General features: G+C 43.0%; 3 protein-coding genes across 5 annotated transcripts; 2 read left to right on the top strand and 1 right to left on the bottom strand.

Annotated features, from left to right (window-relative positions):
• The first annotated feature begins 4,024 nt into the window (after positions 1-4,024).
• On the top strand, positions 4,025-5,444 carry LOC108595588 (queuosine salvage protein). 2 transcript variants are annotated; one of them, XM_017980851.2, is made up of 4 exons: positions 4,025-4,082; positions 4,248-4,379; positions 4,436-4,555; positions 4,608-5,444. In XM_017980851.2, the coding sequence occupies exons 2-4, from the start codon at positions 4,259-4,261 to the stop codon at positions 5,381-5,383; spliced, it is 1,017 nt and encodes a 338-aa protein (XP_017836340.1). In that variant the 5' UTR covers positions 4,025-4,082; positions 4,248-4,258; the 3' UTR covers positions 5,384-5,444. The 2 variants fall into 2 exon arrangements, with proteins under 2 accessions (XP_017836340.1, XP_017836339.1); XM_017980850.1 differs by lacking the exon at positions 4,025-4,082 and having other exon boundaries at positions 4,161-4,379.
• Positions 5,445-6,119: 675 nt separating this feature from the next.
• Positions 6,120-9,308, top strand: LOC108597275 (protein brown). Its single transcript, XM_017983739.2, has 4 exons — positions 6,120-6,530; positions 7,106-7,916; positions 7,973-8,826; positions 9,060-9,308. The coding sequence occupies exons 1-4, from the start codon at positions 6,389-6,391 to the stop codon at positions 9,245-9,247; spliced, it is 1,995 nt and encodes a 664-aa protein (XP_017839228.1). The 5' UTR covers positions 6,120-6,388; the 3' UTR covers positions 9,248-9,308.
• A 7-nt stretch (positions 9,309-9,315) lies between these two features.
• Positions 9,316-13,098, bottom strand: LOC108597274. 2 transcript variants are annotated; one of them, XM_017983738.2, is made up of 8 exons: positions 12,927-13,098; positions 12,612-12,706; positions 11,405-12,549; positions 11,217-11,351; positions 11,096-11,157; positions 10,288-11,038; positions 9,620-10,228; positions 9,316-9,532 (listed from the first exon to the last, which is right to left on the bottom strand). In XM_017983738.2, the coding sequence occupies exons 2-7, from the start codon at positions 12,684-12,686 to the stop codon at positions 9,631-9,633; spliced, it is 2,766 nt and encodes a 921-aa protein (XP_017839227.1). In that variant the 5' UTR covers positions 12,687-12,706; positions 12,927-13,098; the 3' UTR covers positions 9,316-9,532; positions 9,620-9,630. The 2 variants fall into 2 exon arrangements, with proteins under 2 accessions (XP_017839227.1, XP_017839226.1); XM_017983737.2 differs by lacking the exon at positions 9,316-9,532 and having other exon boundaries at positions 9,595-10,228.
• Positions 13,099-13,120: the final 22 nt, after the last annotated feature.

The raw sequence follows: 13,120 nt of genomic DNA, 5'->3' as shown, positions 1-13,120 counted from the left end.
TTGATTTTATCGAAAGCGCCGCTTGTTGTTTTTTTATGTGAAAAGCAACATTTGGTTAACAAGGCTAGGAAATAGTTAAATAGAGCTAGAAACAAAAGAGCTAAACGAGATTTTGGTTTGTAGATAAAGTCACTGTGCTGTTCATTATAAAAAGGCTGCACTGTAGTTAGCTGCGCGTATGTATAAGCTACAACATAAATAAAAATCATCAATATTAAACGGCCATTTTTATGCTGCATGCCACACTTCAGTTTCATGTAGCATCTATACCCATTAAAAGGATATATGAAAAGGATATATAATTAATATTGTTAAAATGAATTTAATAATTAAATATGTGCTCACTACTTTCCTCTACTTTAAATCAGTTTTGATAATTCAACAAATAATTCTACGAATTTAATTTATTCATTCCTGAGTGCTCAATATTTAATCTGGGGTATATACCAGTCAAGCATACAGAACTTGGACTTGCACTATGATTTTTTAATGCTTTTGCCGCCAACTAAATGCCAATTAAAATGCGTAATTATTTTTTAATGGCATTTTGTGGTCAATATCCGGCGAATCATTTCACAAAAATGCTTTTGGTGTAGTTGGCGTTGACGGCTGCCTGTCATGCGGCAGCATGTGGGGCATGTGGCAAGTGTAAAGTGAAGGGGCCAATGTAATGACGAGCCACATCGCCAAATGGTCAAATGGCCAGCGTATCAATAACAACTACTTCTAATGCAATGACTTGTCCAATTGGCGTGCCAAGTGGCAAAATTGCAAGCAATTGCAGCAGAGCAACAACAACAACAACAGCAATAGTTGTAGTTGTAGTTACAAGAAATCGCAATAAGGGCAAGGCAAGGCACACATTGTTCCTTGGGCGTTTGGCTTGTTCAATAAAATTCAAGCAATCATCAAATAGCGTCAACATTTCGTTTAGTTTGCCGGACATACCGCAAGTGACAATCATTTATATTTAATAAACAACTAACGCATGCAACATACACATGAAAATGAAAATGAAATAAACCGATGCGGCCACCCCATTGATTGCTGGCCCGCGGCCATAAACCAGGACGAGCTCAGGACGACAAAAGGACATGCTCGAGACAATGGCCATAGTAGTAGTGAAAATGGTTTATCATGCATTTTTCTGTAGTTGTTGTTATTATTGTTGTTGGCAGTCGATTCGCTTGAATAATGCAGCAGGTACAGCACGCAGCCGAAGCAGTGGGTGGAGCTCTAGGGGGTGGCGGGAGCATTGGCACAAGTGATCAGCGCCATGGCAGACAAAGCAAATAAATAAGCATAAAAACACAGAAATTTAATACACTGTGAGACAAAAATTTCTCTTCTTTGAAGCTCCTTTTTCAATTGAACATTAATTAATTGAGATTTGTACATAGTAAATAAGTAAATAATTTGTAATATAATATAGTTAAAATATCTCAGCTCATAAATTCAATTCACCACTTTGGGTTATCTTATCGTATGCAAACAAATTGAATTGCTTTAATTATTCAAAAATGGAAATTATTCCCCATAGTTTGCTGTGTAGCAATGCATAAAAAAAAGGTAGAAATTCTCCAAAAACAGTAGAATAACTGCAAGAATACACACACACAGAGCCATTTTGCTTTAGGGGGCGGTCTGCTGCGTGGGCGTGGCGTGCATTCAAATTGAATATTGAAAGCACAAAACTGCCAAACGCTTGAATTATGCATTAATGATGTCTCTCCACCACGCTGGACATGCAAAGCAGCTTGTTGGGTGAAGGGGCGGGGCGGGGTACGAAACTAGACAAGACAAGACAAGAACAATGGCAATGCGTCGTCGTCGTCGTTCTCGAAACGTTCATCTGGCTAGTGGCTACTACCGTTTGAGCACTGGACTTGTCCTTTGCTCGGTGCTTATTAATTTTTTATGCGTCTGCTATTTTTATGGTTGACATGAAAGCGATTTGCCTGCAAGCGTTTTATTCCTCCCTTTTTTTTGTCTGTATTTTGAGGTGAATTTGAATAGTAGTTGTTTTTATGTACGTTTCAATTTGGACTGCATTACTTTCGCTCGCATTTGAATAACAATTGTGGTTAGGAGTAGCGGTCAGTTGTGCTTCTTTATTTATATGGCAATTACGATTTAGACAAATTGCTCAGACTGCACACACACAAAGTGCATTTGGCTTATGCACGCATATAAATGTTGTATTATGCTTGCACAAAAAAAAATATAGAATACAAATAGTGACTTACCACAAAACTATTTTAAAGCAGCAAAACACACACACTTAAGAAATAGCAAATAATAAGCACTTTACTTTAGTTTAGGCAGAAAAACACTCACACTCATATAAAAAAACATAAGAAAATTATAAACCAATGATTTAAGCGCAATAAAAAGCTAAGCAACGATTTTTCGCGTAAACGTTTACAGTGTGACCGTATTCTCAACTTACGATGTCGATCTGGCGGCAGTGTGTACCAACTATATTTATACTACACTGTTCACGATCTGGCAGCAGTGTGCACCTACTTTTTTTTGGAAATAATTTCAAATTGAAAAATACTCACCCTTAAATAAGTTTATAGAGTAAATACAAGTGCGACAAGCTTATTTACGCAGCACCGCACACACAATTACAAACAATAGCAAACGATGGAAATCAGTTAACAAAAGACGTTAATTACCGGCATTAGGGAGCCAAAACGCAGGGCCAGCTTATCGGCTCTATAAATTGAGCGCATAGAACGAAAATTGTCATGGCAAGCCTGTCGTGGTATAGAACCGCGTAAAACTCATTACAAGCCACACAACCACGCCCACGCATACACATACGCACAGCTGTTGACCGCAACATGTTGTAATGCGTCGTTGCCCTTGCCGCTGCTAACTGATTTTATCCGCATGCAGGCTGTGGCCCGTAGTTTAAAGCCTTAGTGTGTCCAGAACGAAAATGCTTTAAGCCAAACTGGCAATGGCGAGAGTCAAAGGATAAACTTAATGTCAAGACGCTAATCAGTGGCAAGGATATGGCAGCGAGCTTCACTCAAGCGCCAACAGCAGCAGCAGCAGCAGCAGCTCTCTGAGGCATGGGAATAATAACAATTATGATGATGATGACTTGGGCATGTACGCTGTAGCGCTCGAGTGCAGCTACAAAAGTTCCATATCCTTTGAAAATGATGCAAAAACATTTTTGTTGCTGCCAGACACTTTGGCAGCGCCACAAACCATCCATGCTATGCTGCCAGGAGAGGACGCGCCTTATCAACTATGCAAGGCTTTGTCTAAATGATGGTGTATACTTTACCCGCAACCACTGTTGCTGTTGCAGCAACCTGTTTTTTCGCTGGCGCTGTCTTTTGTTGCGCTTAATGAATTTTACGTAAATTTTACGAGCGCTGATTTCTGCCAGAGCAACCCCAGCAGCAGCAGCAGCAGCAACAACAACACCCAAGCTATTAATCTACACTTTGGCGTAAGTACCAGCAGCACAACCCTCCTCCAAAAACACATCCCCGTCCCACCCTAAACTTTGTTAGTTGTCTGTCAGTGTGTGTGTAAGCTTATAATGACAAGTTCAACAACAACTTAGAGCATTGTCTTTGCTTGCGACGTGACGCACGCTCTGACATTTGTTTGCTCAAGTTATGCAAATATTTTTACAGTCAAGAAGTTTTTGTTTAATTGCATATTTTGACTGGAATTACGCGTGTCATAAAGCAAGGATATGAAGCTTACAACAATGCTACGCATGCCTTGACGTTGACATTTAACCTGTTGGTATGGCGCTGGTGTGGGTAAAGCTGTAGGATATTAAACCATTAATGTTGCGAACTTTTGAATTGAGCGCCAATCATATAATGCAATGTGGTCACATTGAAAGCACGTGTGTGGCGGTCGGCCAACAGCAAAGCTAAACAGGTGGAACAATATCGATACTCTATCACGCACACAACTGGGCACAACTCGAACATCGGATCTTTCACTCGCACAGCATTATTGCAGATAATTCTTGTTTATGTTGTTTTTATAAATGCTATAAGCGTGCGGTTTTTAAAATCATTTCAACGCAGCAAGTAAAAGAAGTAAGTTTATTTTAATACTTTACGACTTTAATTTATGTGTACTTATAACGCAGCCTTAGTTTTTTAAGTAATGCTAGTTAGCCAGGATCAATTGTTCGCGCCAAAAAATTTCAAGTGTCTTAACTTTATTTGTTTTTGTAATGGCAAAGTTTCTATATCGCACAGCATTCAGCAAGATGAGCACCGCTTTAAACCCACGGGAATCTGGTGAGCACATAGTACGCCATGCCAAATACTTGAAAGTAAAGCCCGATGGCATAGACCGCCTGGTTGAGGAGATTGTCAATGGCGTGATAAGTAAGCATTTCACAAGAATTGGAAATCTTCTAATCTAATAACACGTGCTTCGATAGGTAAGAAGATTAGTGTCGAAAACTTTTCGCAGCACGATCTGCATCCAAAGGCAACAGATGAGTATGCGGCCAACTGGATATTTGTGGTGGATACGCTTAACTTTTGCTTCTGGACGCCTAGTAAGTTATTAAGTTATTGGCATCGAGCAGCATTAACAGTTTATTTTTGTAGCAAACTATACCAAATACAAGGTGAATGGTTATACCGGCTACTTTGCTATGTGTGCGGCTATCAATCGCGCTATGGCCGATGGCATGGACATAACGAATCCACGTTATTACTCTCAACTTGACTTGGAAACACTTGCGCACATCTTCCGTCCAGATGATGCGGAAACTAAGATGCCACTGCTGGAAGAGCGCTTGGCGGCTCTCAAACAAGTTGGTGAGCGTTTGCTGGAGAAATGGCATGGACGCTTCGACAATGTGGTGAGAGCGGCCGAGAAATCGGCTATTGGTCTGCTCGATCTAATAGTTGAGGAATTTCCATGCTATCGCGATGTGGCAGAGTTTGCTGGCCAAAAGGTGTCCATACTAAAGCGTGCGCAGATTCTTATTGGCGATTTATGGTCCTGTTATCGCGGCACGGATCTTGGCTACTTCAGGGACATTGATAAGATTACCATGTTTGCTGACTATCGTATACCGCAAGTGCTAGTGCACTTTGGCAGCCTGGAGTACACGCCGGAGCTGTTGGAGCAGCTCAAAGCGGACAGAATCATGCAGAATGGCGAGGAAATGGAAGTGGAAATACGCGGTGCTTCTATTTACATTATAGAACAGGTCAAGGATGCTGTTGTTGCGAAGCTTAAGCAGGAGCATCCCACTATGGACTTGTCCAATGTGAATGCCATACTAATCGATCAGTATTTGTGGGATTACAGAAGAAAGTATGCAGCAGAGCTGGAGCATATTCCATTCCACAAGACAAGGAGCATTTACTATTGAGTAAAGATGAAGAAATAAATTTAAGGCTTTAAGCTGTTGCGTACAAATGAAATATAAATGTTTTGACTTTAATCTAACAAATGTTAACTAATTTACTTGATAAGGAATGTGTCAATTCAATTTCAAAATATGTGTAAAGTAACTTTATGGTTATAGAATTATTTTCCACGCATTTTTGTTACTACGCGCTTTTCTCTAAGACAATTTTGATTTGTTAAAGCTTTACGTTTAGGCTCGAAGCTGTTACGGTTTATGTATTGGCCAGCGAGAAGCTTTTAGTTACAATGTCCCTTAGCTTTCAGTCGCTATGTCAACCAATTGTCAGTTGATGCTGCCTGCTTATCAGTTAAATAGTCGACTAGGCTTGTGTAATGATATAATGCCTAAAACTAAAAATTGTAGTATACTATAATCTTTGCTTAAACATAATCAAGATCTTTATCAAATAGTTGGCTTTGTTTGCGTTTCTAACCTTCAACTACATTGTAATTTGTTGATGCTTCAGTAAATAAAGACACTTAGTTGTCTAATCCGCCTACACAGTTCGCGCCTAACCGAGCCAACATCGGAATTGTTAACTGATAAAGCAGCGCACACTACACATTGGCATAGCCCGCAACACACAGAAATTTATGTAAAACCCCAAATGCGGTCAAGAGTTTAATGTTACCCACATGGTCTATCGTCTGCTGGGTTGGTTTCGCTTGGGGGTAGAAAACATTGCAGCTGCTGAGACTAACTACACAGTTGACGTGTTGTCGTTGCGCTGAATGGTTGTGGCCTACGGATCGCGACAGTTTTCCCAGTGATTATAGCCAAAGCACAGATTTAAGGTTTCCCACTTGTGAAGTGAAAGCAAAGAAAAATAAAGCGGGTGAATGAAACGCTTGTAGCGATAAGATAAGAGATAAAATATGTGATAAATCTTTTAAGACGAGAATAAGTTGTCACGTTGTCTATTTGGAATACCACGTGTGATCGCAGCGTGCATTGAACTCCTACAGCATGCACAAAGAGAGCAATGGCCAGCAAGGGCTGTGCCTGGAATGGAAGCAGCTTAACTACTATGTGCCCGCCCAGGAGCAGAGCAATTATAGCTTTTGGCAGGGCTGCCGCAAGAAGCGGGAGCTACAGATACTACACGATGGTAAGTCGTGGGAATACAAATCAATTAATTTGGTTTGATTTTTATACACTTTGCCTTTAGAAATTAGCTAAAGGTATCCTAGAGTTGTGTAGATGTTGTAACAGGGTTAGGCTTTGCATACGAAAAATAAGTATAATAGATAAATTTAAATTAAATTGGGACAATAGCATCATGCGATGAACTAAATTTGGCAACATTTGAAAAACTCCATTAAAGTATTTTAAATGGTTCTGTAATTTAAAAATTGCTTCTTCGTTTGATATTCCAATATTTGTATTACTATTTTGATAAGAAATAGTTAAATTTGAATTAATTTTGAATAAAAAAGTATGCGATAAATTCCATTTTACTGCATTAAAATATTTTGACCGGTCTTAATTATATAATCTTCATATAAAGCTACTACTACTAGCAAGTTAGCTGTATGCAAATCAGACTGATTTTGCTTTAGAAGTTTATTTGAATATAAATTCGCATAAAATCATTATGCACTTGATGTCAATCCAACTAGCACTGTATGCAAGGCAAAGTGTATATTGCAGTCGGCTGTTTCATTTATTTTTTGTTTTGCTTAGTTAGCGGTCACCTCAAGACCGGCGACCTCATCGCCATTTTGGGTGGCTCGGGCGCGGGCAAAACCACGCTGCTGGCAGCGATTTCGCAACGACTGCGTGGTAACCTAACCGGCGATGTGGTTTTAAACGGCGTGGCCATGGAGCGGGATCATATGACACGCATTTCCAGCTTTCTGCCGCAGTTCGAGATCAATGTTAAGACCTTTACCGCTCACGAGCATCTCTACTTCATGTCCCACTTCAAGATGCATCGACGCACAAGCGCCGCCGAGAAGCGTCAACGTGTGGCGGATCTGCTCCATGCTGTGGGTCTACGCGATTCAGCGCATACGCGAATTCAACAATTGTCGGGAGGCGAGCGCAAGCGTCTGAGTCTGGCCGAGGAGCTTATTACAGATCCCATTTTTCTGTTTTGCGATGAACCCACCACAGGCTTGGATAGCTTTAGTGCTTATTCGGTCATCAAGACGCTGCGGCATCTGGTGACCAGGAGACGCATCAATAAGCACTCGCTAACGCAGGTCTATGGCGAGGATTCCTTTACGACGCCCAGTAGCAGTAGCAGAGGCAGCAGCGACAGCAACTCCATTGAAATGGAAATTGTAGACAAGTCGCACGAGAGTTTGCTGGAGCTGCCCGCGCTGCAGCTGGTGCAGAGCAGCGCCAATGGCAGGCATAAGAAGGCGGCCATCTGCTCCATACATCAACCCACCTCGGATATCTTTGAGCTCTTCACGCACATAATACTGATGGATGGTGGTCGCATTATCTATCAAGGACGCACCGAGCAGGCGGCCAAATTCTTTACCAAGTAAGCAAACAGCAGCAACTGCAGCTATCAGGCAACTTACGCTCTTCTTCTTACAGCTTGGGTTTCCATTTGCCGCTTAACTGCAACCCTGCCGACTTTTATCTGAAGACGCTGGTAGACAAGTCCACGCCCTCCAGCGAGCTGCTACGCGTCAAGTACGAGCACGACACGGATGGACTCTATAGCGGCAGCTGGTTGCTGGAGCGCACCTACGGCGGAGACTATCTCAAGCATGTGGATAATTTCAAAAAGATACGCTGGCTGTACCAGGTCTATCTGCTGGTTCTGCGTTTCATGACTGAGGATCTGCGCAATATACGGGACGGCCTCATTGGCTTTGGCTTTTTCATGATAACTTCTGTGACGCTTTCGCTGCTTTACTCTGGCGTTGGAGGCTTGACGCAGCGCACTGTACAGGATGTGGGCGGCTCCATCTTTATGCTCAGCACTGAGATCATTTTTACCTTCAGCTATGGTGTTGCTTATGTATTTCCAGCTGCGCTGCCCATCATACGCCGCGAAGTGGGCGAGGGCACCTACAGTCTGTCCGCCTATTATGTTGCCCTGATGCTCTCTTTCGTGCCCGTGGTCTTCTTCAAGAGCTTTGCCTTTCTCTCCGTCATCTACGCTTCCATTTATTACACGCGCGGCTTTCTCTTGTTCCTGTACATGGGCTTTCTCTTGAGTCTGGCCGGCATTGCGGGTGTGGGCTATGGTGTGTTTCTCTCCAGTCTCTTCGAGAATGACAGATTGGCCTCGGAGTGTGCCGCTCCATTTGATCTGGTGTTCCTCATCTTTGGTGGCTCCTATATGAATGTGGACTCCATACCGCTGATCAAGTATATTTCGCTTTTCTTTTACTCCAACGAAGCGCTCATGTACAAATTTTGGATCGACATCGATAAAATAGGTGAGTGTCTTCATTAGGATAGGTCGGGCACAAAGTTAATAAATTGGAATAGGAAATTTACGGAAGATTCTTTCTATAAGAACCATGAGTCTGAAATGAAATTCAAAATTAGTTTCACCCGATATTAAAATTCCTTAGCATATTTATTTAAGAACCATGGTTTCTTACGAAACAATCTGAATATCGACCCATACTTTCTCCTTCTTTTGACTAATGCGCTTTCTCCGCTGCAGATTGCCCCACAAATGAAACTCATCCATGCTTCAAGAACGGAACCGAGGTGCTGCAGCAGGGCTCCTATCGCACCGCCGACTACACCTACTGGCTGGACTGCGTCAGTTTGATGGCAGTTGCGTTGGCGTTTCACTTTGTTTCATTCTTTCTGCTGCGTCGTTATGTGAATCGTAGTGGTTACTATTAGGCAGTTTATTTAATTACTAAGTTTTTTGGGTTTACAGTGTGTTTTACAATCTTAAAAAAATAATTCGTTTTTTTTTTTTTTGTATATTTGTAATTGCTAATTGTTATCGATATATTTAGAATGTTAAGCACAAACCATTATTGTTGCGTCTGACTTTCAATTAATTTCTTTCAACTTTTACACTTCAGCGAAATATATATATATAAATCGTATATTGCATTTTGTTTTCATGTATGTATCTATGTATGTGGTACGTATGTACGTTTGTCTTCTATATAAATTAGACTACAAAAATAAACAACCAAAAAATAAGCAAAAAAAAAAGACTTTTGTAAAAATAAATACCGATCTGTAAGAGAAATTGAAACTTACGCGATGAAAATTTAACTATCAAATGATATTTGGCGCTTGGCCTTAACTTGGCTACAACATGCTGTGGTAGTGGCAGTGGCTGTGGCAGTGGCAAGCAACTTGCGTGCCGAGCCGTTGCTATTGCTGTTGCCAGCATTAAAGTAAGGACTCATATTGCGCTGATCCTTGCCGGTGAAGTTCTTCTGTGCCGAGCGTCGCTGCTCGCAGTCCACATTCTCGCGTAGCGCCAAGCCACCCAGATTGCTCTTGGAAGAGCTGTTCTGCAGCGTGGGATTGGGCTGTATGGGCAGCTGATTGTTGAACAGTTGCTCCGAAATGCGTTCCATCAAACTGGAGTTGGAGTTGAGCGCAGTTTGACTCATTTGACTGAGGCCAAAGCAGTCAATGGAGTTCTCGCTGCCAAATAAGTTCTGCATGGAACCAGATTTGCTGAGCGTGCTGCTCTGCGAGAGCAGCAGCTTGCGTTGCGCAAACTCCTCGGGTCCAATGTAGCCCGAGAGGCGTGTGCTTGACTGGCGCCTGCTCTCGCACTCCTGACTGCGCGCCTGCAGATAAATATCATCCGCCTGCTTGCCGCCTATGACGTTAAAGGCATATTTCTTAGCAAGCCTGTAAATAACAATAAATTAAATATATACTAACTATTATATATATTAAGTTGGGCCTACCGCAGCAAAGTCTCGCTGTTGCTAGTCGTATGTCCTTGATAAAACTCCTGAAAGATACGCTTTACAATCCTCGCCAGATCCGCTGCATGCTGGCGGAAATGCTCATGCTTAGCAGAGATTTTCTTCTCCTGCAGCGCCTGTGACACCGCCCAGAGCAGCTTCTTGCGCTGATTGTCTGTCATAGCACTTTGTGGCGTGGCGCTCATTTCAGAGTGTGCGCGCTGCAACTTGCTACCCGTGGGCGTGGCACTGCTGCCACCGAAGTTGCTGCTGCTGCCGCTCAGTCCATGGCTCAGTCGGCTACTAATCAATGTCGCTGCCGGTTTTAGCAGCGCTGTTGTGGAGGAACCAGCTCCAATGCAAAAACTTTGACTTTTTATCTTAAGCGCACGTGGCGTTAGACCGCTGCCGCTAGCGCTGCCAGCGCGAAACAGTTTGCTGCTTTGGCTGGCAAGTTGGTCCACAGCATCGTCCTCATCCTCGCGCTTGCGCTTAAGCAACGTGTCTAGCTGGCTATTGATGCCCGAGCTCTGCTGACTGCCATTGTCAGGCGAGAAAAGCGCGCGCTTGGAGCGCTCCACGCGATTGGCAATCTCGGGCTTAAAGAGTGGCTTGGTCGGATTCAGCTGCTGCAGCGTCTTCGCAGGACTTTGGAACAGCGCGCGCTTGGAGGTTTCACGCGAGGGACCAGGCTTGATGAGATCGTTGCGATACAGACGCTTGCGTGCGGATGAGGAAGGCGTCTTGCGTGCTATAAATAAATGGTATAATAATAAGAATTGAAAACAATAAATTTGGTGGTCCTAACCTTTCTTTTTGCTGCCTGGCGTTTTGCGTTTGGGCGTAGCTTTGCGCTTGTTGCGTATTTTTCTAATATAAAAATGTCAAAATTAAGGCCAAGTTTAAATAAATAGTTTGGTTTAAATTACTTTTTATCGAGCAGTATTTGCGGGCCAATAGAGTTGTTTAGTTTAATAGAGTTGGTGGCCAAATTGGCGGACGAAAAGATGGCGCGACGCTTTGCCAAATGGCTAAGACGATTGCCGGGCGATTGTGTGAGCATTCTGTAAATATAAAAGCATGAGCAACAGGTTGTCATTATTTTGTTTATACTTACTTCATTCTCATATTGCGCTTCTTGGCGCTGGAGGGAGAGCGCACATAGGACGTAGCTGTCTCTACGCCCACATAGCGCTCCACGACAGACAAACTGAGGTATTCGTTTTGTTCGGCAGCCTTGTTTAGATTATAACTTAGACCATGGTGTCGCACATTGAGCACATCGCGCCAGCTCATGCTCTGCGCCTCGCTCAGACTGTGCGTGGGCTTGAACAGCGAGGGCGTGGCACAAATGCCGCTGTCCTCAATGCCAGTTGAACTGCTCGCTGGCAGTAGAAAGTTCAGCACTTTGGTCTTTTGCTCCACCACAGTGTTGATAACATCTATGTCGGGCATAGTAACTGAAGGCGGTGGCCGCACTCCTTGCAGACAGCGTCTGATGCGGCGATAGAGTTCACGCTCGCGACGACAATTTTCAAGGAAATGCGAGCGTGGATCATTGCTGATATTGAAGCTAGTGTCTTGAGTTTGTTCATCCACAAAGCTCGATTGCAGTGAAAGGCGCGCGTTGCGATTATCGCTTAGCACTGGCGCTGCCTCGCTGGCACATTGACTCTCCTCCAGCGCCTCGGGCAAATCCTCAAGTGTTGTGCACAGACCCTTGTCGGTTTGCTCGTCGTCGTTATCCTCATCATCGCTTTCCGCAAACAAGTCGGGTGAGCGCTCGTTGTTGATTCTTTTGAGTATAAATGATTCGCTTAATTGAGTTGGTGGCGCTGGCTGTTCCACATGCACTGCAGGCTGCTGCTCCTGCGTCAGACTTTTGATTTTGCCATTGAACGATAAACTTTCGGTGATGTTGGCAGCAGCCACTGATGTTGCAGCTGGCATATCAACTGCATTGCAGCTGTTCTCCTCCATGACGCTATCATAGAAACGTGGAAAAGCAATTCTGCCCGGCGATTCACGTTGCACTGGCTTCTCTTGCGTCTCCACTTCAGGCAGTTTGAGATGCTTCAATTGCGAGCCGTAGAGCTGCTTGTTTAGCTGGCCATAGGGGCTATCGCCAAAGCCACGAAACGGCGTCTCCTGGCTGCCTTGGACAGGGGTAGTGACTATCTCCGGTTTGGGCTGCAGCAAATAGGGCAACTGCATATGCTCCTCGTCAGATATGTGTCCCTCATTCTGTTCACTTAGTGACGACTGTTAAAATGCATAATAAATATTAATTTGCACAAGAATGTGATGCAACTTGTGGCACTTACGCCGCTGCCTGTGGAAGGCTCCGAGTCGTAGCTATTGTTGATCTTATGCGCTGCATTTGTGTTAATCGCTGCCATTGCTTAGCTTACATCAATTGCTGCATAAAGAAAATTGCACACACACATTAAATATCTAATTTAAAGCTTTGGCAATTTTAGGCACATTTTTTCACACTTGATGGGTACAGGCACGCGCAAATTCAAACGCCCTGGGCGTGGTTTATTAATAAAGCCTATACATGCAATAGCACGCAAAGTGCTTTATGTTTAAACAATTTTATATTGAGCAACTTAAATTTAGCTTCAAATTGCATTTACCTTTTGAAATGTGGCACTTTCTACATAAAAAGATGCAGCGGCTGCAGCAACAACAACATGCAAAAACGCGCGCGCATTAGCTATTAATTAATTTTCACAATTTTGTTTATTTGTTGCTTGCTCTAGATTTACACTGTTTTACTTAGTGTTTGCTTTTATTTAACATATTGCTTTCACTTGCTTATATTAGTTTA

Source organism: Drosophila busckii, chromosome 2R, assembly GCF_011750605.1.
Source record: "Drosophila busckii strain San Diego stock center, stock number 13000-0081.31 chromosome 2R, ASM1175060v1, whole genome shotgun sequence".
NCBI lineage: Eukaryota > Metazoa > Arthropoda > Insecta > Diptera > Drosophilidae > Drosophila > Drosophila busckii.
Note: the sequence above shows the minus strand (reverse complement) of the source record. Positions and strands in the feature narration are given on the sequence as shown.